Genomic DNA, 18,114 nt, shown 5'->3' with positions numbered 1-18,114 from the left:
GCAACCAGAACTGCACACAGTACTCCAGCTGTAGCCTTATAAGCCTTAACCACCTTATCTACCTGCCCTGCTGTCTTCAGCGATCTATGAACATGCACACCAAAGTCAATCTGATTCTCTGCATTTCCTAGGGTCCCACCATTCATTGCATATTCCCTTGCCTTGTTAGTCCTCCCAAATGCATTGCCTCATACTTTTCAGGGTTAAATTCCATTTGCCACTGTACTGCCTATCTAACCTGCCCATCTAAATCATCTTGTAATATAAGGCTTTCCTCCTCCCTATTTACCACACCATCGATTTTTGTGTCACCTGTGACCTTACTGATCATACCTCACATTCACATCCAGATCATTAATGTAGACTACGAACAGCAAGGCACCCAGCACTGATTTCTGTGGAACACCACTGGACACAAGATTCCAGCCACAAAAACAATCTTCGATCATCACCCACTGAGCCAATTTTGGATCCAAGTTGCCCTGGATCCCATGGGCTCTAATCTTCTTGATTAGTCTCCCTTGCGAGAGCTTGTCAAAAGCCGTGAAGTCCATTTAGCTACATCAACTGTACTACCCTACATCCAGGTGATTTTAGATGAGAATACAGTAATTCAGTCGAGCAGCATCTTCAAGAGATTACACCTGACAAATGCTTCCTTCAATGTGACGAATCGTTTTCAATATTTTTTAATGAATTTTATTGAGAGTTTTCAATTTTACATTTAACCACAAGACACAACAAATCCCCAAAATTTAGTACAGCACAGGGTGACCATTATTCCACATATACATACCAAAAAGCCCAGCAAATATTCATGCAAATGGTTCAGTTTATCGATCATTGTAATCTTTGTAGTCAACGTCTCCCTTTTGTACAGAAAATGAAAGGCTACCAGGAAGAATGGGGGATCTCAGGATAACAGGATAAAGCCTGACACCATGGTGCACACCCTCCTCTCCAGGACAATAAGGACAAGAGTTGCACAGTATATCGGGAACCTTTAAGGGGTAGAAAAACAACTTTTCGGGATCTAACTCGGCCCCCAAGACCTTCAAGCAATGAAAGGATATCGCAGAAAAAGGGGAACAGGATAATCATAGAATCATAGAAGTTTACAGCATGGAAACAGGCCCTTCGGTCCAACCAGTCCATGCCGCCCAGTTTTTACCATTAAGCTAGTCCCAGTTGCCCGCACTTGGCCCATAACCCTCTATACCCATCTTACCCATGTAACTATCTAAATGTTTTCTAAAAGACACAATTGTACTCGCCTCTACTACTACCTCTGGCAGCCCATTCCAGACACTCACTACCCTCTGAGTGAAGAAATTGCCCCTCTGGGCCCTAAGTAAATCTTCTCTGAACTGCTAACGCATTCACATCTTTCCTTAATAAGGAGACCAATACTGTGCACAACACTCCAGATGTGGTCTCACCAATGCCCTATACAACAGAAGCATAACCTTCCTACTTTTGTAATCAATGCCCATCTCAAGAAACGATAACCTGCTACTGCATACTAGCTTTTCGTGATTCCTGCACCAGAACACCCAGGTTCCTCTGAATCTCCGACTCCTGCAATCTCTCACCATTTAGATAATAAGCTTTCACCAAAAGGGAGCGTTTCACTTCTTTTATTCATTCATTCATGGGACGTGTGTATCGCAGGCTGGGCCAGCATTTATTGCCCATTCCTAATTGCCCTTGAGAGGGCAGTTAACAGGCAACCATGTTGGAGTCACATATAGGCCAGACAAGGTACGGATGGCAGATATGTTTTTCCCTAAAGGACATTAATGAATCAGATAAGTTTTTACAGCAATTGGCATTGATTTAATCATCATCATTAGACTTTTAATTCCAGATTTTTATTGAATTCATATTTCACCATCTGCAGTGGTGAGATTTGAACCTGGGTCCCCAGAGCATTACCCTGTGCCTCTGGTTTATTAGGTCAATACCATAGTGAAAATGACACTATGCCACCACTCTCGTTATACTCCAGTTGGCAGATCTTTGTCCACTTTATCTGTATCCCTTTGTACTTTCCTACCTATCCTTGTGTCATCAGCACATTTAGCAACCATCCCTTCAGTCCCTTCATCCAAATCATTTATATAAATTGTAAAAAGCCTAGTCCCCAGCACTGATCCCCGTGGCACACCACTCGTCACATCCTGCCAACTAGAAAAAGACCCATTTATGCCAACTATTTCCTGTTAGCTAGCCAATCTTCAATCCATGACAATATGTTACCCTCTACACCATCATCTATTGTTTTCCACAATAACCTTTGATATGGCACCTTCTGGAAATTAAAGTACAGTGCATCCATTGATTTCCTCTCTTTCCACCGTACATGTGAATCTTTCAAGAACTCAAAAAAATTGGTTAAATATTTCACAAAACAAGCCATGTTGACCCTGCCTGATTGCCTTGATATGACAACTTTAATAAAGGTTGCTAATATTTTCCCTATGACAGATGTGAGGATAACTGGCCTGTAGTTTCCTTCTTTCTGTCTCGTTCCCATTTTCGGTAAAGGAGTTACATTTGCTGATTTCCAATCTCGTGGAACCTTCCTCAAAATCAAGGAAATTTTTAAAAATTAAAACATCAACTTTCTCACTAGCTACTTCTTTCAAGACCTTCGGATGAAGTCTGTCCAGATCCGGAGATTTGTCAGCCCACAGCCCCAACAATTTGCTCAATACCATGTCTCGTGGTTGTAATTTTCCTGAGTTCCTCATTGCCTTCTATTTCCTAATTTACAGCTTTTTCTGATGCTACTTGTGTCCTCTATAGTGAAGACCGATGAAAAATACCTGTGTAATTTATCCACCATCTCCCCACTTTTCATGATCAGTTCCCCAGACGTACTTTCTCTAGGACCAACACTCACTTGGTTAACTTTTCTTACTTAAATGTCCAGAGAAGTTCTTCCTCTCCATCCTGCCATTGCTGGCTAGCTTTCTCTCGTACTCTAATTTTTCCTTCCTTGTTAATCTTTTTGCCCTCCTTTGCTGTTCTTTATATTGCATCCATTCTTCGAACCTGTCACCTAACTTTGCATAATTATATGCTTTTTTTTTTAAAGTTTGATACTGTCTTTAACTTTTTTAGTTAAACACAGATGGTGGGTCCTCCCTGTGATTTTTTTCTTTCACATTGGAATGTGTCTATTCTGTGTATTCTGAAAAATCCCTTTAAATATCTGCCACTGAACCTTTATTGTCCTATCCTTTACCACATATAGCAGTCCACTTCAGCCAGCTCCACTTTCATGCCCTTATAATTGCCCTTATTTAAGTTTAAATATTCAAATAAAGGTTGTGAATGGTATGATGGCCATTTGGTGATCCAGCACCTCAATTTGTATGTTTTTTTATCCATTATAAAAATGAGCATCCTAGAAGGCAATCTCCCTCTGGTAGCGTGGTTTGCATTCATCCTGCTTCGCAGGAGTATAGTTGTGGGAACAATTAATTTTTTGTAACGTTTAATGATGCACAACATAGGATTGCAGCTATGTATCTATAAACCCTGTGCTGTGGATCTATGCTTTACATCATCCTCTTGTGTTTCACAAGGATACAATTCTATTTGATTCACACCAGTGTTTTAATCACCAAATACATTCGTGCTATTGCATTTTTCGTTTTATTGTCATTGTTTTTGAAGCCTTCCTCACAGTAGAGTTAAATCTGGGCTTTGTACTGCACCAATTCTGGTCCAATCCACCTGGGATTGAATAAGGCTATGGCCTAATTGTTGTGGTTTGAGTTTACTGGCAGGCACAGCTATTGAACTGGACTTATTTCAGTTTCTCTGCAATGCTCTATAATAACGTTGGCCATTATCAAATTCAGTGTTTGTTCGACGTGCTTAGTGTTGGAACTTTAACGGAGGTGTTCAAAATGATGCAGGGTTTTGGTGAGTTGAATGGGAAATAGCTTTTCTTTGGTTGGTAGCTAGTAGTTAGTGGGAATACATTTATCTACAAATGAAGGGATACATTAAGGAAATGTTTTTACAAGTGAGCTAAGATATAGAATTCCCTACCAAGAAACGTGGTCAACCTTGAACATTTTAAAAGAAAGGTTGATGCATGTTTGGAAAGGAAATGTTAAATGTTATGGAGAAATGGAACTGAAAAGCCCTTTGAGAGTCAGGACAAAGTCCAAATGTATTTCTCTTCTCTCCCTGCTGTAGAATCCTTCTTTGCCAATAAATGAATGATTGTTTTTCTGCTGTGTTTTGTAGGAACCACTCCTGCATACTCTGAGGAGTGGACAGTCTATCGGTGGGTTAAGTGAAGGTGGTAGTCCTCATCTGAATTAGGAAGCCCTTACAGTTTATATATAATAAACTACTCCCATCTGATTTTCTGCCGAGGATTCTTGTTCTACATCTCACACTCCATAACAACAAAATGTAGGATAGAAAATTCAAGGGCTTAAATCTTAAATAATTTTAAGTAACTATTTACATACCATTTGATCTCAAGTGATCTGCATTCTCTTAAAATTAAAGCTATATAACAAGTTTTTAAACTATGTCTCATGATTGCATTAACGCTTAAAATATGCACTTATTAGCTTCTGTATTACCTTCAGATTAGGTGTAGTAATTGTCTTCAATTTGTCCTTGCGCAACAGTCAGGTGAATAATGCTGAATACAAGGTTAAACAATAAACCCCAGATCCCGAGTTCACTGGTATTTTTCATAAGTTGATCTTGGTTTTCAGTTTTTTAGTATCTTGCATTGATGCCTATACTTAGTATCTGTATAAGATACTGACGATAACTGGAAATTATGCCACTTCCCTCCCCCTTCTCCTGAAGATTTAGAATCTTTGCTTGAGTTCAATACTGCCAGTGCCCATGGACACTGGATCAAAGTGACCTTTCTTTGTTTTCACCTAGACAGCGAGTACTGGCGGATATCATCATTGTTGCTCTGTGTTTCCTGTGAAGCTGAATAAATATTGCAATCTGGAAGAAGGGAGTTGGGATGCAGCCATCAGTAAGGGATCTTGTTCTGTCCCCATTTGAGTTGCCCTATATGTATATACATTACAGTATATGTAGATGGCATTAGGACAGATTTGGACGTGTCAAATATTTTTCTAGTCATAAGGACTAACCATTCTGTGATAAAGGAAGGCTGCTGTTCTTAAACCATGTTCCAGGTGAATTTTGACCTGTTTGATCATTGTTCCGGTGAAGCATCTTGGGATGTTTTACTCTGTTAGACGCACTATATAAATGCAAGTTATTGTTATCATACTCTTTAGTGTCAAATTAGTGAAGAAGTGCATATGTCTGGTTTTAGGACTTGATGTGGAAGTTTGGTACCTACTTGAATTACATTTGGAAATTCTTTGTGGATTATCAGTTTATTTAAGGTTGTGACTGGCACTTGCCCTGCAGTTGGCAGTTAGGATTTTATGGTTTGTACATTGATGATTTAAAGCCATCTTCATGGTTATTTTTTAAATTCTTCCATGCGATGTGGGTGTCGCTTGCTGGGCCAGCATTTATTGCCCATCCCTAAATGCCTTTGAGGGGACATTTCTGATTCAATCACATTGCTGTGGGTCTGGAGCTACATGCACCAGACCAGGTAAGGACAGTAAATTTCCTAAAGGACATCAGTGAACCAGATGGATTTTTACAACAATTGCCAATGGTTTCATGGTCATCATTAGACTTTAATTCCGAATTTCTATTCAAATATCACCGTCTGTTTTAGTGGGACTCGAACCTGGGGCCCCAGGGCATTACCCTGGGTCTCTGGATTACTCGCCCAGTGACAATACCACTCGCTACTGCCTCCCATTTGGCCATCGTTTTATCATGTTACATTTATTGTGATATTTTGATATGATTTGTCATTTTGTACTCGTTAAATATAAAATTTGCTATAATTTTACATTATAAGTGTTATGTTCTGTGTATGTGAGTGTGTTCCAGGTTATTTACATGTATGTAAATTTTGTGTTTTAATTATATACAATAAATAGTTAAAAGAAAATGATTGATTGTGAATATACTTGGTGTGATTTTGTTTTTTATTATGGTGTAGATATCCGTGGTGTTAATATCCATGGTGTTAATTTCTTAATGTGGTGTAGATGAAAAACTCTGAGCTTGGTTTTACATCTTAAACCAATCTAAAATACTGTGCTGTTTACTAATTAAAATTGTTTATTACAGCTTATTCAAGAATCCAGCTGACCGAGCAGACTTGAAACTACTTATGGTGAGTGAAAATCCTTCAGCGTTAGGCCTTCAGTTACCAATTTGCGTTTACTCTATGGCATTTTAAAAGTGGTAGTATTCTCTCCAACCTGATTATTCTGCTTAAAATGGCACTCGAGCTGCTCCCTTCTGCAGAATTAGCAGAGGTGAATTTGCGTCTTGTGGGGCTACACACTCGCCTTCATTTCTGGGGCCCATCTCACCGCCATCATGCCCCTCCTGAACCTGTCCGCACTGGCCCACAGAATGCAACGGCGCAAGCCGCAAAAATGCACAAATTGGTCACTGCTTAACTGCTTTAGTGCATTTTGACTTGTAAAAACACGCCTGTGTGAATAATTGCTGAATTGAAATCCAAGCTCACCCCTTGTCAGAATGACAGTAAAGATGGACAAAATTGCAATGTGTGTCTTGAGACAAGCAAACTTGGAACTTGCTGATGAACAACGAGATGGAAAAATCAATCAATGCAGTGCAGGCCAGTGTAGGATGGAATAAGCCAGTCCAATGCAGGAGCAAATCCTCCAATCAACAAGATGCATACACTGCCATTCGGTATATTTCAGAGTCTCATTCAGTTTCAAAAGTTAACTTCCTTCCTTCCTCTCGCAAAACCAAAGAGATTATTGCCATAAATTCACATGAGTAGAGTGCCCAGTGAGTCCAAGTTCAATCTTAGTGGCTCTGTCTGTAGAATTCCGTTCTTTGTCCTGGGAGAGACTTTCTAAGGCCAGTCTTGAGAGCAATGGTGGTTAGAACTATCAGCAGGTGACCAGCTGCAGCCGTTATATCGGACCAGCAGTGGTCCATTTTGCAAAACAGAATTGAAACCAGAAAATATGGAAGATGGACAGATTTTCTTCTTCCCTTGTTGGCTTGGATATATAGATTTTTTTTTCTATACTTTTTCTTCACAAAATCATCAATAGCATCATCATAGGTGAAATCTTGTAAAGAGACACTTTCAATCATCAATATTGCTGAACTTGTCAAATGTTCCTGACTCATCGTACTTCTCAAGTAATTTTTAACCTCTTTTCAATAGTGCAAAAGAATGTTCACTACAAGAATTTGTGACAGGTATTGTTAAAAATATTTTCAAAAGGCGACACGGTGGCACAGTGGTTAGCATTGCTGCCTCACGGTGCTGAGGACCCGGGTTCGATCCCGGTCACGTTCATGTGGAGTTTGCACATTCTCCCCATGTTTGCATGGGTCTCTTTACCCCCCCCCCCCATCCCCACCCCCACAACCCAAAGATGTGCAGGCTAGATGGATTTGCCATGCTAAATTGCTCCTTAATTGGAAAAAAAATAATTGGGTACTCTAAATTTAAAAACATATATTTTCAGAATGGTTTCCAGAAAGGTTGCCTGCGAACCATCACATAAAAGTCTGTGCAAATCAGCTGATGATCTCAAAGCGCAGAGCTCACCATTTTCCATGAAATGAATTAAGGAATTGTTCCACTTCATCTTCAAAAAGATTTGTGTCTATGATCTCTCGGTAGAATTCACTTAATCCTTTACTGCAGTGGCTTTTAGCGTTCTCATCCAAACTTCTGTCAAAAAGCACACAAAATAAATCAACATTTTCTTCAGAGATGCACTTCTACTCTGCAATTGCAACTTTTATTGTGTCACAAATAACATTGACAGTCTCAACGATGATCTTCTCTTTCCCTTTCAAAGTGATATCATTGTCTCTAGTTTCATTGAAAAATAACTTCCTGCATCTTGTACATTTCTCGTTAGAGGGACCTTTGATTCTTGTTGTTTATTGATAAAATCTGTCACACACTGAAACATAATTACAACTGTAAAAAACGACAAATATCTAAAAAGATCAATTTAATATATAGTCAGGCCATTCATTAGTCTAGTACCAGCAGGAGAAAAACAGTTTTTGAATTTTCTAGAACAAGTTCTCAAGCTTTTGTATCTTCTCCCCCATGGAAGAAGTTGGAAAAAAGAATAACCAGGATGGGAGGGGTCTTCAATTATGTTCACAGCTTTATAATTTCTTACAATCTTGGGCGGAACAGTTGCCATATCAAGCTGTGATACAACCAGGTGGAATGCTTTCTATGGTGCATCTATAGAAATTGGTAAGAGTCATTGTGGACATGCCGGATTTCTTTTTTTCCCGCTCTAAGTGGACTTGACTAATCAGAATCTGGAGTCGCTGCACTGTGAGTCCGCCTCTAAGAATTACTGAGATTTGTATCTTTATTACGTAGAAATAGGCCATTTGGCTTGACTCATCTTTTCTAGTGTTTATGCTACAAATCCTACTTAAGTTAAACCTATCAGCAAATCCTTCTATTCCTTTTCCCCCTCGTGCTATCAATGCTGCTCATGAAAACTACTCCCTGTTTTATTAAATTCCACATCTGGACACTGGCTAAAGGCATTTCTCCTGGATTCCTTATTGGATTTTTCTCTGATTTCCAAAACAGTAGAGGTCCTAACCACCAGACAGATGGTCATTTGTTTTGACGGGCCTCGTGTTTATTTTGGCCAGTTAATTGGTACATTTCATCCTGCTGTTCTAATTCTGAGCAGACAGAGGCAGAGTGCTAAATTATTAAATTGGATAATGATCTGAATTCGGAAAATGTAGCTCTACTGGTGAAAGATACTGAGCTACAATGCACTACAATTGATCCTTTTTAATTGGTTATCAAATGGTTTCTTAAAATTTAACTGGAAGTTCCTTGCTAGTTTTCAGATTTAGTTTGAGTTCTCTTCTACGTGTTCAGATTTCTGACCATGAAACACAAGTTGTCTTGAGTTTTTACTCACTGTAATGAAACCTGTGGTACCAAGAAACTGCAATAAGAATCGAAAATGGGGTGAGAATTGCCAGAATAGTGCCTCCTTTGATATGATTGTGATGTAAATAGATAATCTGCCAGCAAACTTGGGTGTCACAGTAGCACAGTGGTTAACACTGTTGCTTCACAGCTCCAGGGTCCCAGGTTCAATTCCCGGCTTGAGTCACTGTGCGGAGTCTGCACATTGTCCCTGTGTCTGCATGGGTTTCCTCCGGGCGCTCTGGTTTCCTCCCACAAGTCCCAAAAGACGTGCTGTTAGGTAATTTGTTCGGCAATCCCTCTGTGTACTCTGAACAGGTGCCGGAATTGATTAGGGGCTTCTCACAGTAACTTCATTGCAGTGTTAATGTAAGCCTACTTTTGGCAATAAAGATTATTAATTATTATTAACTTTCAGATTTACTGAAGTCAAATTATCAAAAGAATTGCATTTAGTTGGGGAGTAAGCGGGGGTTAGATAGTAGGGGAGTCGGCGGGGGGGAGGTAATTGGGGAGTCAGGCAGGGGAGATAGTTGGGTGCCGGGGGGGTGAGAAGTTGGAAGGGAACCAGGGGTTTGTCAGGGTGTTGTCGGGTGGGGTGTAGGGTTGTGATGTTAGCCTGGTTGTCAGGGGTGGGGGAGCTAGGGCGTTAATCAGGTGGACGTGGGGGTAGTGGGGTGGTATGGGGGAGGTAATCGGAAAGGGTGCACCAGGGGAGGTGTTAGTAGTGAGATCAGGTGGGGTGTTGGGATCCAGTGGAAGCTCAGGTGGGGTCAGGTGTATGGTTATGCAAGCTGGATTTAATTCTTCTAACGTTTTATGGGTAACTATTCTGCTCAGAGTCGGAACCATCCGACGTCTCTGGCTTTGAATTGGTTTGAAGCACATGATAATTGACCACCCGGACTATTCCCGTGCAGTCCTTGTGTGGGAGTTTCCATGGGGACTTCGAGAATACCGCTGGAGTACAACCATCAGGGAAACGGAAGCACTGGCTAATTGCATGAACATGCTATAGTCAATCCATTGCGAGAAGTACAAACATTTTAAAAAATATATATTTTATTGAAGTTTTCAAACACAATTTTTCCCCCTTACAAATCAACAAAAACGGTAACATGATAACTGATAGATAACATTGTTAAAATAAAATAGTGAACTAACAAAATAACACGAAATAGTGCTCCCCTCCCGCCCCCTCACCCCATCTAGAACACAAACAATTTACCCCCCCCCCCCCCCCCCCCCCGGGCTGCTGCTGCTGGCTATCTATTTTCCCCCTAACGTTCCGCTAGATAGTCGAGGAACGGTTGCCACCGCCTGGTGAACCCCTGAGCCGATCCTCTCAGAGCAAACTTCATCCGCTCCAGTCTTATGAACCCTGCCATATCGTTTATCCAGGCCTCCACGCCGGGGGGTTTCGCTTCCTTCCACATGAGTAAAATCCTACGCCGGGCTACTAGGGACGCAAAGGCCACAATATCGGCCTCTTTCGCCTCCTGCACTCCCGGCTCATCCGCTACCCCAAATATAGCTAACCCGCAGCTTGGCTTGACCCGGACCTTCACCACCTTCGAGATCACTCCCGCCACTCCCCTCCAATATCCCTCCAGTGCCAGACACGACCAAAACATGTGTGTGTGAATCGCCGGGCTTCCCCCGCACCTCCCGCATTTGTCCTCCACTCCGAAGAACCTGCTCAACCTTGCTCCCGTTATGTGTGCTCTCTGTAGCACCTTAAATTGAACCAGGCTAAGCCTGGCACACGAGGAAGAGGAATTTACCCTACTTAGGGCATCAGCCCACAAACCCTCCTCAATCTCACCCCCGAGCTCTTCTTCCCATTTTCCCTTCAGTTCTTCTACCAGCTCCTCCCCCTCTTCTCTCATCTCCCGGTATATTTCGGACACTTTGCCCTCCCCGACCCACACCCCCGAAAGCACTCTGTCCTGGATCTCTTGTGTCGGGAGCAGCGGAAATTCCCTCACCTGTTGTCTCGTGAACGCTCTCACCTGCATATACCTAAAGATATTCCCTGGGGGCAGCTCATACGTTTCCTCTAGCGCACCCAAGCTCGCAAACGTCCCATCTATAAATAAGTCTCCCATTCTCCTAATTCCTGCCCAGTGCCAGCTCAGGAACCCTCCGTCCAACCTCCCTGGGGCAAACCTATGGTTATTCCTGATCAGGGACCACACCGAGGCTCCCAACACACCCCTCTGTCGCCTCCATTGCCCCCAGATACTTAATGTTGCCGCCACCACTGGGTTCGTGGTAAACCTTTTCGGGGAGAGCGGTAGTGGCGCTGTCACCAGCGCTTTTAAGCTCGTTCCTTTACAGGACGCCATCTCCAGCCTTTTCCACACTGACCCCTCTCCCTCTATCATCCACTTACGGATCATCGCCACGTTGGCGGCCCAGTAGTAGTCACCCAAATTCGGCAAGTCCCACTCTGTCCCTGCTACGTGGCAGGAACCTCCTCCTTACCCTCGGGGCCTTCCCTGCCCACACGAAGCTCATGATGCTCCTATCTATTTTTTTGAAAAAGGCCTTTGTGATCAATATAGGGAGACATTGAAACACAAATAGGAACCTCGGGAGGACCATCATCTTAATCGCTTGCACTCTGCCCGCCAGTGACAGCGGCTGCATATCCCGCCTTTTGAAATCCTCTTCCATTTGCTCCACCAGCCGAGTCAGATTGAGTCTGTGTAAGGTTCCCCAGCTCCTGGCTATCTGAATCCCCAGGTATCGGAAGTTTCTTTCCACTCTCCTTAGCGGCAGGCCATCTATCCCTCTCCTCTGGTCCCCAGGGTGTATCACGAAAAGCTCACTCTTTCCCATGTTAAACCTATATCCCGAGAAATCTCCAAACTCCCTCAATATCTGCATTACCTCTGTCATCCCCCCCCCACTGGATCCGCCACATACAGCAGTAGGTCATCCGCGTAGAGTGACACTCGGTGTTCCTCTCCCCCTCTAACCACCCCTCTCCATTTCCTGGAGTCTCTCAGCGCTATGGCCAGTGGTTCAATTGCCAGCGGGTCTTTATCTCGCTTCAGGATTAGTGATATCATCGCCTCCGACATTGTCGGGGATAGGGTCCCCCCCCCTTCTCTGGCCTCGTTAAAGGTTCTTACCAGCAGCGGGGCCAACAAGTCCACATATTTCCTATAAAATTCCACCGGGAACCCGTCAGGTCCCGGGGCCTTCCCTGCCTGCATGTTCCCCAGCCCTTTGGTCACTTAGTCCACCCCAATTGGCGCCCCCAGGCCTGCCATCTCCTGCTCCTCCACCCTCAGGAACCTTAGTTGGTCCAGAAACTGCTGCATCCTCTCTTTTCCCTCCGGGGGTTGGGACCTATATAACCTCTCATAAAAGGTCTTGAACACCTCATTACCATCCCTGCTCTCCGGAACCGTGGTTCCCATTTCATCCCTAACTCCCCGTATTTCCCTCGCCGCTGTCCTCTTTCGAAGCTGGTGGGCCAGCAGGCGACTCGCCTTTTCCCCATATTCATATCTCATCCCCTGTGCCTTCCTCCACTGTGCCTCTGCCCTCCGCGTGGTCAGCAGGTCGAACTCCGTCTGGAGTCGTCGCCTCTCCCTGTATAGTCCTTCGTCCGGGGCCTGCGCATATTTTTTATCCACACTCTCATCCAAATCTCCCCCAGTAATCTTTCCCTTTCTTTGGCCTCTGTTTTCCCCTTGTGAGCCCTGATGGAGATCAACTCCCCCCTGACCACCGCTTTCAGCGCTTCCCATACTACCCCCACTTGGACCTCCCCATCATCGTTGGCCTCCAGGTACCTTTCGATACATCCCCGCACTCTTCCGCAGACTCCCTCATCCGCCAATAATCCCACATCCAGTCGCCAGAGTGGACGCTGCTCCCTCTCTCCTAGTTCCAGATCCACCCAATGTGGGGCATGGTCTGAAACAGCTATAGCCGAGTACTCCGTTCCTTACACCCTCAAAATCAGTGACCTTCCCAAAACGAAGAAATCTATCCGGGAGTATACCTTATGGACATGGGAGAAAAAGGAGAACTCTTTGGCCAGCGGCCTAGCAAATCTCCACGGATCTACTCTCCCCATTTGGTCCATAAACCCCCTAAGCACCTTGGCCACTGCCGGCCTTCTTCCGGTCCTGGATCTAGATCTATCTAACCCTGGGTCTAGCACGGTGTTGAAGTGTCGTCGTCCCCCCCCCCCCCATTACCAGGTTTCCTACCTCCAGGTCCGGGATGCGTCCCAGCATCCGCTTCATAAATCCCGCATCATCCCAGTTCGGAGCATATACGTTGACCAGCACGACCTCCATTCTCTGCAGTCTGCCACTCACCATCACATATCTGCCCCCGCTGTCCGCTACAATGTTCCTAGCCTCGAACGACACCCGTTTCCCCACCAATATGGCCACCCCTCTATTCTTTGCGTCCAGCCCTGAGTGGAACACCTGTCCCACCCATCCTTTCCTTAACCTAACCTGGTCCGCCACCTTCAGATGCGTCTCTTGAAGCATGGCCACGTCTGCCTTCAGTCCCTTTAAGTGCGCGAACACTCGGGCCCTCTTAATCGGCCCATTTAGGCCTCTCACGTTCCACGTGATCAGCCGGACTAGGGGGCTGCCCGCCCCCCTCCCCTGTCGACTAGCCATCACCCTCTGGGCCAGTCACACGTCCCGGTTCCGTGCACCCACCCGTCCCCCAGGCGGCACATTCCCGCCTCGACCGCATTTTCTCTTACCAGCTCCCTTTCGATCTCCGCAGCAGAAACCCAGTTGTCCCGCCCGCCCCCGCTAGATCCCCATCTAGCATGGTTACTCCCCCCATATTGCTTCCGAAAGTCAGCTGACTTCAACTGACCCCGGCTTCTCCCGCTCTCTCCTTGACCCCCCCCCCCCCCCCCCCCCGTGTGAGGAACTCCCATCCTCCTTGCGCCTATCTTCCCGTCATCATGTCTCTGGCGCGGGAAAAGAAAAAGAAACCCCGCGCTTTCTAGAGCCATCCCGCCCCCCATGGCGCAGCTCCCCCTACCGCCCCGCTCCCATTCCCCGTCCCCCGCCTGTGTCTCTTCTTTCCCCCCCCCCCCCCACCGGCGCCCACATCTGTGTCCCCCCCCTCCCCAATTTACACCTCTATACATCAGCATTTTCATTTCCCCTCCAACATCAGTCCCTCAGTTCTGGTCCAGTTTCTCTTTTTGAATGAAGGTCCATGCTTCTTCTGACGTTTCAAAATAGTAATGTCTATCCTGGTGCGTGACCCACAATCGCGCCGGCTGCAGCATCCCGAACTTCACTTTCTTCTTATGCAGCACCTCCTTGGCTCTATTGAAACTCGCCCTCCTTCTCGCCACCTCCGCACTCCAATCCTGATACACGTATCACCGCATTCTCCCATCTGCTACTTCGTACCTTCTTGGCCCATCTCAGAACCACCTCCCTATCAATGAAGCGGTGAAATCGCACGATCATCGCCCTAGGTGGTTCTCCAGCCTTTGGTCTCCTCGCAGGGACACGGTGGGCCCCTTCCACTTCCAAGGGGGCCTCAGCTCCCATTAGCAAGCATAGCATCGTGCTCGCGTAAGCCCCGCCGTCAGCTCCTTCCACTCCCTCGGAGAGACCCAGGATCCCGAGGTTTTTTCTCCTTGATCTGTTTTCCAGGACTTCAATCCTTTCGATGCACTTCTTATGGAGCGCCTCGTGCGTCTGCATTTTGACCGCTAGGCCCAGGATCTCGTCCTCGTTGTCCGTTACCTTCTGCTCCACCACACGGAGCTCTATCTCCTGGGCCTTTTGTGTCTCTTTAAGCCCCTCGATTGCCTGTAGCATCGGGGCCAGCACCTCCTTTTTTAGCAGCTCCACACACCGTCTTAAAAATCCGTCCTGGTCCGGTCCCCATGTCGCCTGGGCTCTCTCCGACGCCATCTTGCTCCTTTCTTTCTTCTGCCGCTGCCCTCGAGGATTCTCCGAGATTTGGCCGCCGCTGCCGATATTTTTCTTTTCCACTGGGGGGGACTCCCTGTTGCCTCACCCCACACCGGGTTTCGTCAGAAAAGAATTTCCCGTTGGGGCTCTTAAAAGAGCCCGAAGGTCCGTTTAAGCTGGAGCCGCTGAAACGTGCGGCTTAGCTGGTCATCGCCGCAACCGGAAGTTAAGTACAAACATTTTGTTTGATTAACTAAAGCATATGTTGATATTCAGGACACTTTTTTAAAAATTTCATGTATCCAATTCATTTTTCCAATTAAGGGGCAATTTAGCGTGGCGAATTGATCTACCCTGCATATCTTTTTGGGTTGTGGGGGTGAGACCCATGCAGACACGGAGAATGTCCAAACTCCACACGGACAGTGACCCGTGGCCGAGATTGAACCCGGATCCTCAGCACCATGAGTCAGCAGTGCTAACCACTGCACCACCGTGCCGCCTTATTCAGGACACTGTTGCTTGATCCTCATGCCCAGAGTTTCACCTGAGACCCCGAAACAAAGAGAAATAAGTATACCAGAGATGGAAACCCCTGTCGAGGCAGAACCTTTTTTTTTGAGAGCTGAACCAATGGTTCTTTGAAATGTTTTTTAACCTTCAGAATTTAACAATTTAACTACCCACCTTTATGCAATTATTTGACCAGCTGATAACAGACTATGGGAAACATCAACGTTGACTGCAATAAATGCCTGAAGCTTTGGTTATGAATCTCAAATTATAAAAGAGCAGTCACACTCAATACATTGCATAGAATTCTTGAGTCAAAGTTCTATTCATTTATCTTGGGTAGGTTTGGTTCAAAAGACTTCACCAAATATTCAAGTATTCCATTTTGTATCCATGTCCATGTGTTCAGTGATCAAGGTCATACTTGTGCTCAAATCGGTAGTTTTGACTAAAATGTGAAATAGTGGCACTGCATGCAAGTAGCTCCTTTCAAATTGAATAATTGCGTTGACTAATGCAAATACTTATATTTATATTGTGCTGTTAACTTAAAGCATCTCAAGACGGTTCACAGGAGCACTATGAAACAAAACATTACACTAAACCACATAAGGAGATATGAGGTCAGGTGACCAGATGCTTGAGCAGAAAGGTAGACTAATAAGCATCTTAAAGGAGGAAAATGGGAATTTTAGAGCTTAGGACCCAGGCAACTGAAGATGTGCCTACCAACAGGTTTTTTTTTTCAGTTAAAATCAGGGCTGCTTAAGAGGCCAGAATTAGATCAGCACAGATATCTGAGAGTTGTGCTGCTGGAGGAGACGGCAGAGGAGGTGAGGCCATGGAGGGATTTCAAAACAAGGATGAGAATTTGCTTCAGTGGGAGCCAGTGTAGATCAGTGCGCTCAAGGGTTATAGTTGAATGTGATTTTGTGCAAGTTATGAACTGGGTAGCAGGAGTTTTCGATGAGCTCAAATGTACAGAGAGTAAAATGTGGGAGGTCAGCAAGGAGCTCATTGGAATAGTTGAGCTGAGAGGTAACAAATGCTAGGTTTTAGCAGTGGATGAGCTGAGGTCATGAAGTCTAGGCAATGTTATGGAGATTGAAATAGGTTGCCTTAGTGATGGCTAATGTGAAATTGGAAACTTATCTCGGGATCAAGTATGGCACCAAGGTTGTGAACAAACTAGTTTAGTCTTTGGTGTTTCCAGGGAGAGGGAATGGGGGTTGGAACAAGGATCGAAAACAATAGCCTCTGTTTTCCCAATATTTAATTGGAGACGATGGAACAAAGTCAAGGATTCACTTGTGGTCTTGCCCTTTTGCAGTGTATCTGCAGCTTTGAAACACAATTTTTGTATGATTTCTTCCTCATTTGGTACCTTTCGATGAGTAGACTGCCCAGTGGGTGAGAGCCTTGCATTACAAGGAACAAAGAAAAGTACAGCACAGGAACATGTCCTTCGCTCCTCCAAGCCTGTGCCCGTCTAACCTAAAACCTTCTACACTTCCAGGGTCCATATCCCTCTATTCCCATCCTATTCATGTATTTGTCAAGATAACCCTTAAACTTCATTATCGTACCTGCTTCCACCACCACCTCTGGCAGTGTGTTCCAGGCACCCACTACTAACCTTTTTTTTGTTAAAAACCTTTCCTTGCACATCTCCTCTAAACTTTACCCCTCGCACCCTGTCCCCAAGTAATTGACTCTTCCACCCTGGAAAAAACCTTCTGACTGTCCATGTCCTTCATAATTTTGTAGACTTCTATCAGGTCACCCCTCAACCACTGTCATTCCAGTGAGAGTAAACCGGGTTTATCCAACCTCTCCTCCTAACTAATGCTGTCCATACAAGGCAGCATCCTGGTAAACCTCTTCTGTACCCTCTCCAAAGTCTCCATGTCCTTCTGGTAGTGTGGCAACCAGAATTGAACATTATATTTATCCTGTCTCTCAGAATTTTCCCAATAATTTTCCCACCACCAAGGTTAGACTTAACTGGCCTACAATTACCCTTTTTAAAAGGGAGAAGGAAATGCACAATAGTACAATATTACCTGTGCTCCAGTCCTCTGGCACCAAGTCTGTCGCTAGCGAGGTTTGGAAAATGATGGTCAGAGCGTCTGCTATTGCTTCTCTTGCTTCCCTTAATAGCCTAGGTAGCATTTCTTCTGGGCCTAGGGATTTATCCACTTCCTCTCACTATTAATTTCATATCATGGTTTACATTCTTCCTTTTTTTTAAATAAATTTAGAGTATCCAATTCCTTTTTTCCAATTAAGGGGTAATTTAGTGTGGCCAATGTACACACCCTGCAGATCTTTGGGTATGTGGGGGTGAGACCCATGAAGAATGTGCAAACTCCACACGGACAGTGACCTCGGGCTGTGCTCGAACCCGTGTCCTTGGCACCGTGAGACAGCAGTGCTAAACTGCGCCACCATGTCGCCCGTACATTCATCCTCCTTGATTGCAATTCTATATCAGTTAGCTCAATTGGCTGGATGGCTGGTTCGTGCTGTGGAGCGACGCCAACAGTGCATGTTCAATTCCCATACCGGCTGAGGTTATTTGCCGCCTTA

The 18,114-nt window shown here is 44.9% G+C and overlaps 1 protein-coding gene across 1 annotated transcript in view; it reads left to right on the top strand.

Annotated features, from left to right (window-relative positions):
• map2k2a (mitogen-activated protein kinase kinase 2a) overlaps nt 1-18,114 on the top strand; it is a 143,333-nt gene that overhangs the window by 118,367 nt on the left and 6,852 nt on the right. The window contains exon 10 of the mRNA XM_072482812.1: nt 6,223-6,268. Coding sequence (XP_072338913.1) covers nt 6,223-6,268 — 46 coding nt within the window. The remainder of the gene's footprint in view (nt 1-6,222; nt 6,269-18,114) is intronic.

The sequence above is a fragment of the Scyliorhinus torazame genome, chromosome 18 (assembly GCF_047496885.1).
Source record: "Scyliorhinus torazame isolate Kashiwa2021f chromosome 18, sScyTor2.1, whole genome shotgun sequence".
Classification (NCBI taxonomy): Eukaryota; Metazoa; Chordata; class Chondrichthyes; order Carcharhiniformes; family Scyliorhinidae; genus Scyliorhinus; species Scyliorhinus torazame.
This window is presented reverse-complemented; position numbering and strand designations above follow the sequence as displayed.